Below are 16,808 nucleotides of genomic sequence, written 5' to 3'. Positions count from 1 at the left end.
CTATAGTGAAGCGTGCCGTAGAGGAGAGTTAAGTTAGAAGGTGATAGGAAATTGCCAGATTTGTCATTATTGCACAGCTAAGTCAAGACTATAGAAAATACAAATCAGTTTCTATTAAATATGGTCCCTCCTTTGCCTTGTCCGAACATGCTATTGTGGCCTTGCGTTATAATTTTTTATGAAGACAAATGATGTAGAATTTTGACAAGAGTCTATGATATAGAAAATACACCCAGAATGGATGAAGAGCAGTATAAAGCCTAAGGTGGGCCCATTGGATAAGTCTTTCCTCTTTTCAGAGAAAGTCTCCACAATCTGGGTCCTCAACACAATTGTTGGTCTCCATACGTTTCTGATGACATCCCATTAAAAAAGGAGGGGCACATAATTTTTCAGCACACAGCTGTGGAAGCATTGAAGAAAATGGCGAAGTTGCAGGATTGCCCATTCCAACAAGGGAAAGTCGCCCAGCAGAAAGTTATAGATGAAAATGGGCTCCTGTTTCCGATGGTTCTGTTGCCCCAGGAGGTGAGCGATGAAGGAAACAGCTTAGAATCGTTTCTCCACACCATACAAAGCAACAGAGAATGGATCAACGATCATCTGAAGAAGGTGGGGGCGTTGCTTTTCAGGGGATTTCCTCTGAAATCTGCATCAGATTTCAACGCCGTTATGGAGGCTTTTGGTTGGGACGAAAAGCCATATTTGGGAGCAGCTTCAAGAACTAGGGTTGTGGGAAGGGTTTTTACTGCAAATGAAGCTCCTCTGGAGCAACCCATCAAATTCCACCATGAGATGGCTATGGTATGGTTTCTACCCCTAATAAATCATCTGATTATCTTTAGTATGCATTTGCTTTTCTTTGCAATATCATCATGAAAGATCTTCTTTATGAATCAACTGAGTAGTTTAATTAGAATCAGATCTATACTTGTGAAGAAGTGTTCTGTGTTTTAGACAGTCATGTGTTGAACAGTATTGGTAAAATAGACCCAGGTGGCTTTTCTCACCTTCAGCTGAATTGGGTTATAACATATTTTTCTCATTGTAACAGTTTCCACATATAATCGAAGTATTTTCTTTGTTTTTGTTTTAATTATTATCCCATATATTTATTTAAAAATTAAAATGTCAAATCAATTTTTTATTAAAAATCCAGGTTTAGAATTTCAATAGAATTAAAAAATAGCATTGCATTCTATGTGTTTTGACGTATTTAATATATTTGTTGATTTTTGTTGAGGTAGTTTGAGGACTTTCCAACCAAATTAGCTTTTTATTGTGAGATTGCTCCACCAGAAGGAGGGCAGACTGCCATTTTATTAAGCCATAAGATTACTGAAAGAATGGGAGAGAAACACCCCGAATTTGTAAGCAAACTTGAGAAAGAAGGGTTGATTTATTCAACCATGTGTCCTGCAGAAGATGATCCTAACAATTTCTTGAGAGGATGGCAAACGTTGTACAATACCAAGGATAAGGAAGAAGCTGAAAGAAAGTAAGAATTACATTGAATTTTGGTATTCCCCACATAATTTTTTGAGAAGATTTTATTGAAAACTAACACAATATATATTTTTGAATTTGCTTTAGGGCTATCGATTCTGGGTTAAAAATGTCAAAGGTGAGTTGGGATGGGAACAAGATGATCTTTCAGTTAGAACCCATTGCTTCTATCAGAATAGTAGATGGGGATAAGAAAGCTTGGTTCAATCTCTTGCCATTGAGTGGTCTAGAGCATGCCCCTTCACTAGGAGATGGGTCTGTGATTCCTAAAGAGGTTGTTGAATCATGCCTCCAAATCGTCGAGGAGGAGGCAATAGAAGTGAAATGGGAAGTTGGTGATGTGGTTGTGTTGGACAATAGGTTTATAATGCATGCAAGAAGGCCTTCTAAACCACCTAGAAGAATACTTGCTTCCTTCTGCAACTAATGTAAATCATGCTTTCTTCAATTAGACTATATTTGTGTTGTTTATGTTGTTATAGATGGAAGATTCTAAGTTAGAAATTCCTTATGTTTATTTTTTTTGCTTTATGCACCCTGCAATATTGGGTTTGTTTAGAGATGAATCAAACTTTGAACCATATATATTTGTCAATATAATGGATTATAATGGATTTTGATGTGTCGAAACTTTTATGTATATTAATAGGATAGTATTAATTAGATTGTATAAATTGTAAATAATTATATAAAGAGGGTAAATTTTGGAGGGATAAAATGAAATTGGTAGATTTGTTTAAGTATAATGGTAGTTATCTAATCATTGAATTTTACAATTTAATAATAATGATTGTGTATCTCACAATAAACCATGTGTTTTAACAAGATCAATATATACATGGTGTAGATTGGTCTACATATATGTAAGTAAAGCATACAATTTGACAAATAAGTAGTCACTATTTGACAATTTGGTGTACACATGCTATTAATGTAGTGGTTATAACATGCTATTATTGAAAAGGTTGGCAGAATGTTCTATTTTAAATAAAAATTCACTATTGAGCATACATGTTACAATTGTTGAATCCATATGTTTCATTGCCTATTTTGATAGAATTTATTTTATAATTAGCAACAATATTATCAATCTTGATTAACAAACTCTAAATTTAGTAAACGATTGACAAGTGAAATAGGATATATACATAGCATGACAAGCATGCAAAATTGAATTGTAGTTTTTTATCAAATAGAACTATATTATTTCAAGAATTAAAGGTTTACAACATTGATGATTCTCAAGAATTGGTCATGTCATTATTTATAATGTACGCCTTTGAAATAGGTTTTTACTCAATGATAGGGAATTAGAATTTATATTGATGTTTGTTTTTTATTAAGGGAAAACGGGTTTTGAAGGGCCCCTGAAACTCTTTACATCAATCTCTTATATCAGAATATAAAATAGATATAGCATTGAAAGCCCAACAAGATAGAACAACCAAAAAAACAGGGACTACTCCAAAAGATAGGAGGTAACCCATACAAATCATACTAGGGATAGAACTTGACTTCTCAACAAAGAGGAGACGACCACAACCAAAAAACAGAGACTTCCCCGAAAGACAGCAGGTAACCTATCTTAAGACAAGGCCAACCCAAGTAGCCCACTACGAGGGCCCTCAAGATTTACAACTAGCCTTGTGAGAACAAAGAGTCATATTGAAAGTAGGCTTGGACGTCTTTGAATGTTTCCCCTTTACAGTAATCCAACCTTGTTCAACTCTAGCAGTCGTCATAGACTAACCCAAAGAGCCCAACATTGATCTATCCAGATTGGAAGAAGGGGCAAAAGGAGAGGGAGCTACGACTATCGCAGGTACATGACCACCATCTACTAAAGTATAAGCTATTAAAAATACATTTTATGAATCTCTTTGAATTGTATTGTGAGATGAGATCTTGGGTTTGACTATTTTGGACAAAAATGGGTTTTTGAGGAGTGCTTTCTTTTTTGCACATTAACAAATCCCAATTTGAAAAGCATCATTTATATAGAAAAGGCTACTAAATTGAAAAAAGAGAAGATACCATCACCTACATCTATTGAGTGCTAATGAGCAACTTGTAGAAAAAGTTTAATGGGCCCAAATTCATGCTTAGTTCATAGTTCTAATAATTTTTTAATTCATTTCACATCTAACATCTACACATGCTTAATTATTAAGTCTTGTACTATGTCCTCCAAATATTTGTTTATTCTTGCAGGGAACAAGGTATGTACACCATGTATTTTAAGCAAAATTGGACACCTCTCATGTATTGGAATATGATGTAGTCTCATATCCACTATAGACTACTTGGGCAAGATGATCCAATAATTGTGCAACTTAAGTCTATATCTCTTAAAATCATATGCAATAATTTTGAATGACACTCAAATTTCTATAATAGGTCATTTGGCAAGTTCAAGGGTTAAACCTAAGGTTTAGGTCCACATCATCAAATATTGTGCCAAATCAATATGCTCTTATTGAGGTGCCATAAAAGACATTTTGAGACAGATTAAACCAATAATTATACATATTAAGTCAAACTTCGTTTCTACACCATCTAACATCAAATGATTTATTTCTCTTTTAATTTTATTGACACATTTTATTTGATTATTAATATTAATTGTCAACACCAATAATTTAAAAGTCACGACTAATACTACTATACTACTAAAAATAATAGTCTTCAAATCTACAAATATTATCTCAAGTATTATAACACACTCCATTTTGAATCTTTTCTCTTGTAAATCCAAAATTTAAATCATTCAATGTCAAAAGCTTTTATCTTACCTTTTATACAAATCCCCTTACTTATCATAAAAAATAAAATAATAACATAAGTACACATTTTATATAGATAGCACAAAAAATCACTAAAAATAAATCTCTTAACCGTTCCATGGAAACTCATTTTGATACCTTATATTTTATGGGTGGAGGAAAATATCGCGTTGTAATATTTAATTTATAGATTAATATTTTGTTGTGATTTTTACAACTATAACTTCATACTACAAATAAGACAAGGGTATATATAGAGAGAGTTTCTACAAGGTCAAAGGTCAATTAGAAAGAAACTTTTGAAAATATATGTTACTTTATCTTTATAGTGTTAGAAAAAAATAATTCTATTATACTTATATTTTAAAAAAAACGTAAAGAAATAACCATAGATTATGGATATCATTTACAAGATGTTTATTTTGATTAGATTCACGATTTCAATAAATAGCCATGCTAGACTACTATTTTGCTCTAGCAGTCACTTAAAAATAATAAAAACTTAAAAGCTATTAAACTAAAAAATTGTGTAGATCTTTATTTTAAAAATAGTATTGTACAAATGTTCACCCATTTGCAATGAATACGCTCTTTGCAGATATTCTATGATTTCTTTGAAAATATTAGCATATTAATATGTACCCATTTGTCTTAAAAAGAAATCTTTTGTAGATATTGTTCAATTCAGAAAATATATCTTCATACATAAATCCATCCATCTACATAGAATAAACATTTTGTTTACACAATATTTATCATTTCAAGAAGATTATTGGAGCATTGAACAATGTTTGGAGTGTCAAAGAAGGATGTCGATGTTTCGCAATCTACACTAACAACATATTTGTTGCACTAAGAAGTATGAAAAAGAAAAGTAGCAACAAGAAAAAGGGCAATAAGAAAGAGGTTAATAAGGCCATAGATTTTAAGACAAGGGCTATAGTGTATCTATCAAATCTTGGGCTAATTTGGAGTATCGTGATGATGATTACTATGCCACTACCCTACCCCTTCTTGGGGTAAATATAAGTCCCAATCCAGAAAGGTATATTAATGAGGGAGTGATGGTGAGGTAAATAGAGAGTGACTAAGAGACCTACAGAGGGAAGAGGAAGAGAGGTGAGGGAGAGAGAGAAGTTCACAAAGAGAGAAAGAGGAGTAACAAGGCAAGGCAAGAGGTGGGGAGGTAGGTGAAGAACTAGAGAGGGGAGAGATATAGAAGTGAGAGACCTAGAGCTTGGGGAGCAAGGCGTGAGATATGTAGAGGGAGAGATAGAGGTGAGATAGATAGAGGGGTAGATAGGTAATGAGACAAGGAGGGAGAGGTTGGATACCTAGAGGGGAAGAGAGAGGTGAGAAACCTAGATGGGGAGAGAGAGGGGACAAATAGAGAGGTTAGATACCTAGAGGGGAAGAGAGAGGTGAGAGACCTAGACGAGGATAGAGAGTGGTGAGATATGTAGAGGTGGATAGAGAGAGGTGGGTAATAAGACATATATGGAGAGGTGGAGAGGGAGGAAGGAAGAAACCTGTAGGGGGGGAGAGAGAAGGTGGGAGGAAGAGAGGTGACTATGAACTATCAATATGCACAACACCCTCAACCCTATGTACTCTAAACCATTTACTATTAATCTTGTACCTTCAACCCTCAACAATATATCTTACAACCTGATCCCTAAACTATATACAAGGGAGGGAGAGGCATGATCGAGAAAGTGGAGGGAGAGAGAAAATGAAAGAATCAAGAATAAAGAGAAATAAAGGGACAAGGAGGGAGGGAGAGGCAGGTAAGGAGTGGCTGAGAGACCTAGAGAGGGGAGAGGTAGAGAGAGAAGTTCACAAGGAGAGAAAGAGGGGTAAGGAAGTAAGGAAAGAGGTGGAGAGGGAGGGAAAGAACTAGAGAGGGGAGGGATATAGCGGTGAGTGACCTAGAGCCTAGGGAGAGAGGGGTAAGAGACTTAGGGGTAGAGATAGAGGCAAGAGAGATAGAGGGGGGAGGGTTGTGGGTAATGAGATAGGAAGAGAGGTAGTGAGATAATGAGGGATGGAGGGAGAGACCTAGAGATGGGGAGCACATGGGGAAAGACAGGGTGGGAGGTATAGGTAGTGATTGAGAGAATGGATAGAGAGGGTAGAGAAACAATAAGAGAGGGAGAGAGAATATTGGAGGAAGGAAAATATATATATGGGGGTAAGGAGGGAAGGTGAGGTAGAGAGGGTGGGAGAGATCTAGAGTGGAGAGAGAGGTGAAAGAGAGAAGAGAGGGAGAGAGATAGGTCTAGAGTTTTGGGGAGATAAAGAGAGAGAGAGAGAGAGAGAGAGAGAGAGAGAGAGAGAGAGAGAGAATTGTAATAGGAGCATGTTGATTACTGAAATTTAATTGTCTAAAAATTTATGATATTCAGAAACCTAGAATCTACATTATAACTCTTAGAGATTTCAAACCACTTTCAAACATCCTACCAATATATAGATAAAATATAACTTAAAGTATAAGAATAGAAAAATACATATTAAAATGTGACTTATATTTTATGTATATATTGCATTGATGGAGAGAAGAGCGAGATGGAAAAATTGCTACTGCAATACATTTGGCGAGCACCATATTTGGCACCCACCAAATGGGTTACATTGGGAAATAACAAGCCTTTGCCTTGGATTTTCCTTGGACATCCAACCCAAGGACTTGGACGAACATTTCAAGCCCGAGACATGTTTTTTTACAAACATGAAAATTTTTGTTTGTGCTCTCCATCAAGTTTGCACATGTTTCAATGCAAACAAAAAAGCACCACAATGATGTTAGACTCTCTCCTAGCTATCTAACCATATATTTTTTTTCAAATTTTGCTAATGTAAGGTTTCTATCTCTAACTTCTTTTGTTAGTGTGTCCATTTTTTGTCAAAAACCAACATGTGCTCTTTTGGGCATGGCTTTTTACACATTCATTGTATTCTGAAACTTATTGCAGTTTTAGAAACTAGACTCCATTCGACACATATTGTTAAAAAATCGATTAGTTTCCAAAAAATTTAGTGGGGAGCACACTCAAATTTTTGTTTTTTAATATGTGTCCACTTCAAAAATTAGTTTAAAATCATATATTCATAAAAAAATTTAGTCAACAAATCTTCCATAAACTACATGATGCTAGCTAGTTTCTCACTGAAGTGATTTTTAAAATTCTAAACACAAGTTAACATTTTAGGGGCACCACATTTGATGCTATATTATGTTATATAGATAAAAATGGGACCAACAAATGTGGTGCCCCTTTTTGAAACCCTAAATCTCCACCATTTAAAAAAATAAAAAAGTAGTTTATAAAGTAGATTGAGAGAACTACAACTCTTGTTGTTGTTGCATCTTCAAATGTTTAGTGTAGCAATCTTCAATTTCTCATCAAAGTTTAGACTTTGTTGATTTCAAAAAAAATATGGCATCTTAAGACCCGTCTTTGATTCCCCATCTTCGTGCACATACCTAGATAGTGGCTTCAAATGGTCCAAATCTACAAAAATTTGAGTGTAGGAAGTGTGGGAGAAATAACTAGTATTAGGGTCTACCTTAAGGAATCGACACAAAGTATTACTAATAGCTTCATAGGTAGAGTTGCACTAGAAATCTAGGGGGGAGTAGGGATGCCTTACCTAGATAGGGGAAACAACAGTAGTTAAAGGAGGGTGATCAAGGGTGGAGGGATAGGGCATGAGACCTCCATTTCTAGTCACCCATGGTCAAAATTGTTGGAGTAATTTTAGGACAATTATCTAATTATTTATTAATTAGATCCTTTAATTGCTTATTTGCTTAAGCTAAACTTGGGTGCTTTATTTTATCTAGGGGTTATGCTTTTTTAGTTTGAGTTCACTTAGAGGCACTTCTAGTTAGCTTTTTTAGCTAGTAGTTGAGCTTAATTTAGCTCCTACTTTGCATTGCTTTAGTTCTTCTGTTTTTTAGGTCAAGGTGTCTCTTGCTTTCAATATAGCAAGCCATTCATTCATTGGAATTGCACCTTCAATATTGAATCTTCAATTCTTTTGTGTGGTAGGTGTTTTACTTGTAGATGATTCTTCACCAGTGTGGTTGATCATCAACTTCTACAAGCTCCATGGCACACATCTAGAGACTATTCCTTCCATCTCCTTTCATGGAGTTGTTTCAACCTTAGTCACTTGGCTTGTTTCTTCCTAAGGGGAGGGACATGGTTTTCCACTCTTGGATCTCCATCAACATACATCCTCAAGCCTTCATCTTCGGCATTGGAACTTCATCATAATAGGGGGCATACATCATCTCTTATTCTCTCTCTTATGGGGGGGATATTTATTATACTACTCTTACTGATTTTGCACTTGGGGGGCCACTTGGAGTCCTTCATCTTAGTCACATGTAGTACCCTTTTTTGTTTCATTGCATCTCTCATGTTTGGAGACGTTGGAAACCAATAACACTGAGAGGGGGGTGTGAATTAGTGTTATACCAGAATAAAAGATTTTAGCCTTAACAAAACATTTATACACCAACCGGTATACCGGTATAAATAGAATTAAAAGAATTAATGCAACCAATAAGCCAAACAAATAAATGAGAACCATAACACACAAATTTATATGTGGAAAACCTCAATGAGGAAAAACCACGATGGGATTTGTGACCCATAATATCAATTCACTGGCCATATGAAGAGATATTACAATATATGATGGGCCTGCACTTGCAAGAAGGCTTACAGCCTAGAGCACACTACTCAATCACAATAGGAGCCTCACTGACTACATAACATACCAGACAACAATCCGGAGAATAGTGAACTGCTAGGATAGCATCTTTTATGCCAGAATACAGTTCCGGTTTAAGCTCTGTCTATCCCAGTTAAAACCCTAAACCTCTGTACCAGAATAACCCTTACAATAAATTCCTCACATACATAGTCTCTCAGAATGATTTCGCATCATATTACATTTCCATGTCCATGTCCATTACATTCCTATATCCATCCAATCATATCAAAATGATCTAATCAACTTGCCCTATATACCCTATACAAATTTATGCCTTATGTCGACTTACAAGGATATATACAATATCAGATTACATGTCGGCCATATAACATAAATGAATAAACATTAAAACAAGTTGTCGATGCCGAATCCAAGATGTGTTGGCCTCCAATATTGATGACCTTTACTATACCATGTTGGCTTGCATTGTCGATGACAAAAGAAATCTTCTATCCCGTTGATGTCGGTGTCAGTGTAGAGTCTGTGAAGTGTCTGTCAATACACCATATGAAGCCGAAACCCAAAATCATGTTGCCATCAATGACAACATAGTGAAACCAACCAATAGAGTGTCAATTGCCAACGGGAGAGGGATTTTTTCCCATGTGGTTTTTCTCCTTTTCTCTATTTAGAGAGACCTCATTATTTTGAGTTGCATTGCTTTGCATTGGTTTGTACATGAGTACCTAATCAGGCCTAGTTATTGGGACTCATTCATGCATGCAATTTGCATTCATCATTAGCTCATTAGCTTATCCCTATGTTAATCTTAAGGGGGTTGTTGGAGTAACTTAAGGACAATTATCTAATTATTTATTAATTAGGTCTTTTAATTGCTTTTTCACTTAAGCTAAACTTAGATGCTTTATTTTATCTAGGTGTTATGCTTTTTTAGTCAAAGTTCACTTAGAGGCACTTGTAGTTGGCATTTTTAGATAGTAGTTGATCTTAATTTAGCTCCTATTTTGCATTCTTTAGTTCTTCTATTTTTATGATAAGAGCATCTCTTGCTTTCTATAAAACAAGTCATTCATTCATTGCAATTGTACCTTCAATATTGAATCTTCAATTCTTTTGTGTGATAGGTGTTTTACTTGCAAATGATTCTTCGCTCATGTGGTTGATCATCAACTTCTAAAAAAATTGGTTCATAGTCATTAGTATAATCAAAATAGATAACGAGAAAACCACTAGCATAGGGGTAAATCTCAATCTTACCTATGACCACCAAGGTTTATTACTCTAAAATCAAGGAGTATAGCTCAGGAAGTGAGGGCCACAAATGATTAAACCTACAAATTAAACTCTTCCTTTCAAAGTAGGAGATGATATACAACACCTTCTAACCAAGCACCACCTCCAAAATAGAGGAGGCATACGAGAGACACTTCTTCGTTGTACCAAAAGAACCCTTCAAGGATTTGTGTAGCAAATCTACAAAGAAATTATTTAGCAAAGAGTTCACTGAAGCCTCTGGAACGATATAATCACTAGAGGCAACTTGCAGAGTTTTAGCAGGTGAAACACAACCCATATTGAAGATGTTGACTACTAGGTTGTAGGCCAAAGAACTAACCCCTATGGTCATTGGCGAGAGGTAAGAATGTGAAAACGAGAAGTGGGTAGCCAAGTTGGGAGATGAATCTCATTAAAAGAGGATCATCCTTGACTTTCTAATTATTATCATTGAAAATAATATTTGTTAATAATAATTAGTAGCATAAATGACAAGACATATTTGGTTGGAGAGAAATCGCACGATTTTTCAAGATGTCAAGATGGTTGTCCAGAATGTATGGGGGAAAATTTTTCATTCTCTTGCTGAAACTGTTTTGGCAAGGTGTGACTTGAGTGATTAGGTGGGTCCAGGAGATGTTTTTTTCAATCGCTTCAACCTTCCTCCTTAAGGAGATGTTTCGAGGTTTGGTGGGTAGGTCATGCGAAATAGATGTCGACATCCTCTTTAGAAGATAAATAGGGAGGGTCATTGGTGCCCTCCTCCTTAGGGAGTTTTGAAAATCAACACTAATGGTTCTTCTCGTGGAAACCCTGGTCATGCTGGTATTGGTTGACTTGGACGTGATAGCTCTGGTATTGTTCAGTTTTTCCTTTTTGTCTATAAGGATATTCATTCTAACAATTTGATGGAGACTCTTGCCATTCTTTATGTCGTGGAGCGTAGTTGTGATCTTGGATGGAAAAAGATCATCATCTGTGAATCTAATTCTCCGGGGGTCGTGGCTTTGTTGAATAGGCAAAGGTTAGATGATGTATGTTGGCATTTAGCTTTGATTATTAAACAGACTCTTCATCTATGTGTCTCCTTGGAATCTGTGACTTTCAATCATATCCCTAGAGAATGGAATGGAGTTGCAGACTATTTGGTCAAATGAGCCTCTTAGCAAATGTGTGATTGGAACATTGTGGATAGGGGTCAATTACCCCCAAATCTGTTTCAAAAGTTGGACCACCTAGTCAAAATTGATGGGGTTGTTTAATCCCTGTGCTTTGTATTTCTTTTGTGTTTGAATAAATTTTTACCCCCCTTTTAGTTTATTAAACAAGGGCTACAGCTGGTGCAAAAACAATAATTAAACAAGAGCTACAACTGGTGTAGGAACAATAATTAAACAAGAGCTACAATTGGTGCAAGTGAAGTCCCGGCCTTTTGCTGGGATGGGAGATTTGGATTTGTTCTCCTTTCAAAGCATTTATACAGCTGGTGCAAGTGAAGTCCCTGCCTTTTGCTAGGATGGGAGATTTGTTCTCTGTTCAAAGCATTTATAGGAATTTATGTGTTTTTTTGTCAAAGTTCTTTTGAGATCATCATGCGAGTTCTCTTCATTTGATTTGGGCTCCTCTTCTTTTCACGACATTCTAAAAGAGTTTTATGCAAAATTGACCTGAGTTATTTGAAATTCCAGTGTAGGTGTGTACATGGAGGGGATTTTTTTAATAGGTTACAATATGCTACTTGCATTCTCAACATCTATTTTACATTGAATCCAAACATTGTTTATTATGTCACCAAAATTTTAGTTTACCAATTCATTATCATTTCAAATTCTTGTATCAGAAAGACTATGGTCAAAATATGAAAAAAAGTATGATTGGTTGTCATAACCCACTTTTCTAGTCTTATTATTTGCATTGATTTATGAAGTTACAAAATCATAATAATTGAAATGATAATGATTAAGTTAAGAAAATATGATAATAATAAAAAATATTTTGATATCACTTTAGAAATATATGAGAAAATCTAAAATCTATTTTGATATCACTTTAGAAATATATGAGAAAATCTAAAAAGTATTTTGATATGACTTTAGAAATATATGAGAAAATCTAATATGTAATACATGATACCAAGAAGAAATATATTTTCACAGAAATCCATTTTCTAATCATATTATTTGGATTGATTTATGAAATTAGATAATAATAATAATAATAATAATAATTAAAATGACAATGATTAAGTTAAGAAAAAATGCTAATAATTGAAAAATATTTTTATATCAATTTAAAAATATATGAGAAAATCTAATATATAAAAAATGATACCACTAAATAATATATTTTTAAAAAAATCCATGAACAAGGATAATAATACTTGCACAGAAAATGAATCCCATATGCATATGGGATTTGTAAGTATGTATGCTTTTGCATTGAACTAGAATCTAATTTTAAATTAGATGAACAATAAAATTACAAATCACAAGTGAGCTTAGGGACTAAGCTTTTGGCGGAGTAAATCTGGAACATCAGATATCAGGCCTTTCACTTTTTGCAACCTTCTTATAGATAAAATAAGAGTAAAATTATATGAAAAAAAGGGATGAGAAAACTTGATTGTTGGTCATGAAACTCATCGTCTCTGACCTACAACAACCTCACTTGCAAAGTTTTATAAAAGTGAAACATCTTATTGATTGTGTCATTATACTTCTGCAGAAAGAAGGGAAATAAATTTAGGATTGTAAATAAGCCATAATATGTACACCTTGACCAAGTATAATGCATATGTATATTTTGAATAGGTATATCAAAACACTAAGCTAGATGCCCTTTAAAGAAGCCTGTGGCATGGTGACCTAGCAATGACAGACAAACAAAATTAAACCAGGAAAATGTAATGACCATCCCAAAACCTTTATTTTGCGTATGATGATATAATTGAGCATGCACATAGTAATGGACAGTCAGATGTAGGAAACTAAATGAGTGGTGATAAATTTGTTGTTGTCGCTGCTAAAGTGCGAGGACTCGAATGGGCACACAAACATGTCATGTCAATTACCAAAGTTAAAAGCTTAGACTTACATTGCTCTATGTGTTAAAAGCGGTGACATTGATGTGTAAAGTGCTAAGCAATTCCAACTATCAACAAGGGGCTTTTCCGAAGTTTCGAAGGCCTGTCTGATAGGTAATAAGCGTAAATGAAATGAGACTAAATGAAATGAGACTGAATGCAAGTCGCAACAGAATTTGCTGAAATGTACAACAGTAATCTAATCTAATTTGTGTTGGGCATATGAAGTCTAATAGTCATATGATTGTTTGTCTTCCTCACACTTTTCATTTCATATCTGATATGTTTATATAAATTGACTGTGTGCAGCCCATACATGATGTACTGTAGAATTGATATTAGTTAATAAGACAATTTTCTGCGTTTCTAGTGGACATAGCCACTTAATGATTAACCACGTTAAACTTCATGTAATGCATTGTTATTTTTAAAACTTCAATGTAATGCATTGTTATGTTTATTTCTGAACAGTTCATCTATCTGACTTTTCATGCACTGGACTTTGATGCAGAACTAAATAGAATACAAGTGATTTTTTATTAAATATGGCTTCTCCTTTACCTTTCCGACCATGCTATTGTGGCCTTGTATTCTATATTTTTTATTAATAATGTTTTGATTAGAAACTGACAGATATGTAGTATTTTGACAAAAGGCTATGATATAGCTAATATATCCCCCAATAGATGAAGATCTTTAAAAAGCCTAAGGTCGGCACATTAGATACTTTATTCCTCTCTTTAGAGAAAGTCTCCACAGTCAGGGTCTTCAATACTATTGTTGGTCTTCTTACGTTTCTGATGATGTCCCATTGAAAGGGGTACATAATTTTTCAGCACACAGCTGTGGAAGCATTGAAGAAAATAGGGAAGTTGCGGGATTTCCCTTTCCATTGAAAGGGTTACATAACTTTTCAGCACACAGCTGTGGCCATTATTGGGAACATTTAAGAAAATGGGGAAGTTGCAGGATTGCCCTTTCCATCAAGGTAAAATTCCCCAGCAGAAAGTTATAAATGAAGATGGGCTCCTGTTTCCGATGGTTTTGTTGCCCCAAAATGTGAGTGATGTGGGTAACACCTTACAATCATTTCTCCACACCATTGAAAGCAACAAAGAGTGGATTGACGATCATCTGAAGGAGGGGGGAGCGTTGCTTTTCAAAGGATTTCCTCTGAAATCTGCATCAGATTTCAACGCGGTTATGGAGGCTTTTGGTTGGGATGAAAAGGTATATGAGGGAGCAGCTTCAAGAATAAGGGTTGAGGGAAGGGTTTTTAATGCCAATGAAGCTCCTCTTCATCAACCCATCCATTTCCACCATGAGATGGCTTTGGTATGTTTCTACCCCTAATAAAAACATCTGATCAGCTCTAGTATGTATTTGGTTTCTTTGCACTATCATCATGAAAGAATCTTTTTAGTGAATCAACTGAGTAGTTTAATTACAGAATCAGATCTATACTCGCCAAGAAGTGTCCTGTTTTTTAGACAGTTCGGGTGGTTCAGTACTAGAAAAATAGAAACAGGTGGCTTTTCTCACCTTCAGTTGAACTGGATTTTAACTTTTTTTCTTCTGGTTAGGATTTCCACATATTCATGAATTTATTTTATTTAAAAAATAAAATGTTCAATCAATTTAATAAATAATAGATTTAGAATTTCAATAAAATGAAAAAAATAACATTGCATCATATGTGTTTTATGTTTTTAATTATATCTGTTTTTTTTTTTTCGTTGAGGCAGTATAAAGACTTTCCAACCAAATTAGCTTTTTATTGTGAGATTGCTCCACCAGATGGAGGGCAAACTGCAATTTTGTTAAGCCATAAGATTACTGAAAGAATGGAAGAGAAACACCCTGAATTTGTAAGAAAATTGAAAAATAAAGGATTAATTTATCCAGCCATTATTCAAGCAGAAGATGATCCTAAGAATTTCGTGAGGTTGGCAAACCTTATACAATACCAAGGATAAGAAAGAAGCAGGAAAAAAGTAAGAATTACATTGAATTTTGGTATTCCTCACATAAGTTTATGAGAAGAATTTATTGAAAACTAATACAATATATATTTATGAATTTGTTTTTAGGGCTATGAAATCTGGGATAAAAGTGTCAAGGGTGAGTTGGGATGGGAACAAGATGATCCTTATGTTAAAGCCCATTGTCTCTATCAGAACAATAGATGGGGATAAGAAAACTTGGTTCAATTCCTTAACATTGAGTGGTTCAGGGCTGCCCCCTTTATTAGGAGATCGATCTGTGGTTCCTACAGAGGTGATTGAATCATGCCTTCAAATTGCTGAAGAGGAAGCTGTTGATCTGAAATGGGAGGCTGGAGATGTGGTTGTGTTGGACAACAGATTTGTAATGCATGCTAGAAGGCCATCTGTACCGCCTAGAAGAATACTTGCTGCCTTCTGCAAGTAATGTTATTTGTGTTTGTTTCAATATATCATATTCATGTTGCTTATGTTGTTATAGATGGAAGACTCTACGTTAGGAGAATACTTGCTGCATTGTGCAAGTAATGTTATTTATGTTTGTTTCAATAGATCATATTCATGTTGCTTATGTTGTTATAGATGGAAGGCTCTAAGTTAGAAATTTCAATTCTTTATTTTCATTGCTTTATTAGCCTCACAATATTGGATTTGTTTAGAGATGAATTAAAATTTGAAACCTATATGTTTATCCATACAATAGATTTTGATGTTGCACAATATTGATAGTATTAATTAAATTGTATAAATTATAAATAATTATATAAAGAGTAGGTAAATTTGGAGGGATGGAGTGAGATTGGTAGAGTATTGTTTCAGTTATCTAACCAATGAATTTTACAATTTAATAATAATATTTCTCTTTCATAATATTTCATGTGTTTTAACAAAGATTTGATTTATGAATAATTTAGATTGGTCGATATATTTGTAAGTGAATACAAATAACACCCCAAAAAAAACTAAAAAATCACTTAAAACATTCCATGGAAGTTTATTCCGATAGATTATATTTTATAAATAGAAAAAAATATTATGTGACAATTTGTAATTTGAGTACTATAGCACTCAAGATTAGAGCATATTTTCTCATAATTGAGTGTCCACCCTACGTACATGTGCTTCTACCATGCTAGCAACTAATGTGTCCACTCTACAGCCTCACAAAATTTGGGTGGTTGATATTTTGCTGCGATTTCTACAATTCTAACTTCATAGTACCAAAAACACACTATGAAAAGGTATACATATATGGAGTTTCTACAAAATAAGAAGTAAATTAGACAGAAAATATTTAATATGTATGTTATTTTTTTATTGTGATAAATGAAAATAATATTATTATATTTAAATTTAAAAAAAATATATATTAAAAAAATAATATTGATATTATTCACAAGATGTCAATTT

The 16,808-nt window shown here is 34.3% G+C and overlaps 3 protein-coding genes across 3 annotated transcripts; all 3 read left to right on the top strand.

Moving 5' to 3' along the window:
- The first annotated feature begins 290 nt into the window (after positions 1 to 290).
- LOC131043681 (clavaminate synthase-like protein At3g21360) lies at positions 291 to 2,136 on the top strand. The gene is made up of 3 exons (XM_057976914.2): positions 291 to 804; positions 1,248 to 1,498; positions 1,594 to 2,136. Exons 1-3 carry the CDS (start codon positions 424 to 426, stop codon positions 1,931 to 1,933), a joined length of 972 nt encoding a protein of 323 aa, XP_057832897.2. The 5' UTR covers positions 291 to 423; the 3' UTR covers positions 1,934 to 2,136.
- An 11,703-nt stretch (positions 2,137 to 13,839) lies between these two features.
- Positions 13,840 to 15,946, top strand: LOC131043662 (clavaminate synthase-like protein At3g21360). The gene is made up of 3 exons (XM_057976896.2): positions 13,840 to 14,730; positions 15,141 to 15,389; positions 15,486 to 15,946. The coding sequence occupies exons 1-2, from the start codon at positions 14,350 to 14,352 to the stop codon at positions 15,369 to 15,371; spliced, it is 612 nt and encodes a 203-aa protein (XP_057832879.2). The 5' UTR covers positions 13,840 to 14,349; the 3' UTR covers positions 15,372 to 15,389; positions 15,486 to 15,946.
- Positions 15,490 to 15,825, top strand: LOC131855928 (clavaminate synthase-like protein At3g21360). Its single transcript, XM_059210585.1, has one exon. It carries the CDS (start codon positions 15,490 to 15,492, stop codon positions 15,823 to 15,825), a length of 336 nt encoding a protein of 111 aa, XP_059066568.1.
- Positions 15,947 to 16,808: the final 862 nt, after the last annotated feature.

The sequence above is a fragment of the Cryptomeria japonica genome, chromosome 8 (genome assembly GCF_030272615.1).
Source record: "Cryptomeria japonica chromosome 8, Sugi_1.0, whole genome shotgun sequence".
In the NCBI taxonomy this organism is placed as follows: Eukaryota; Viridiplantae; Streptophyta; class Pinopsida; order Cupressales; family Cupressaceae; genus Cryptomeria; species Cryptomeria japonica.
Note: the sequence above shows the minus strand (reverse complement) of the source record. Positions and strands in the feature narration are given on the sequence as shown.

Excerpts from the sequence above, each read along its gene's own strand:
- LOC131043662 (XM_057976896.2), top strand. The coding sequence starts at position 14,350 with ATGGGGAAGTTGCAGGATTGCCCTTTCCATCAAGGTAAAATTCCCCAG. Across the intron at positions 14,731-15,140 it reads TCCACCATGAGATGGCTTTG|TATAAAGACTTTCCAACCAA; the intron begins GTATGTTTCTAC and ends TCGTTGAGGCAG.
- LOC131043681 (XM_057976914.2), top strand. The coding sequence starts at position 424 with ATGGCGAAGTTGCAGGATTGCCCATTCCAACAAGGGAAAGTCGCCCAG. Across the intron at positions 805-1,247 it reads TCCACCATGAGATGGCTATG|TTTGAGGACTTTCCAACCAA; the intron begins GTATGGTTTCTA and ends TTGTTGAGGTAG. Across the intron at positions 1,499-1,593 it reads AAGGAAGAAGCTGAAAGAAA|GGCTATCGATTCTGGGTTAA; the intron begins GTAAGAATTACA and ends AATTTGCTTTAG.
- LOC131855928 (XM_059210585.1), top strand. The coding sequence starts at position 15,490 with ATGAAATCTGGGATAAAAGTGTCAAGGGTGAGTTGGGATGGGAACAAG.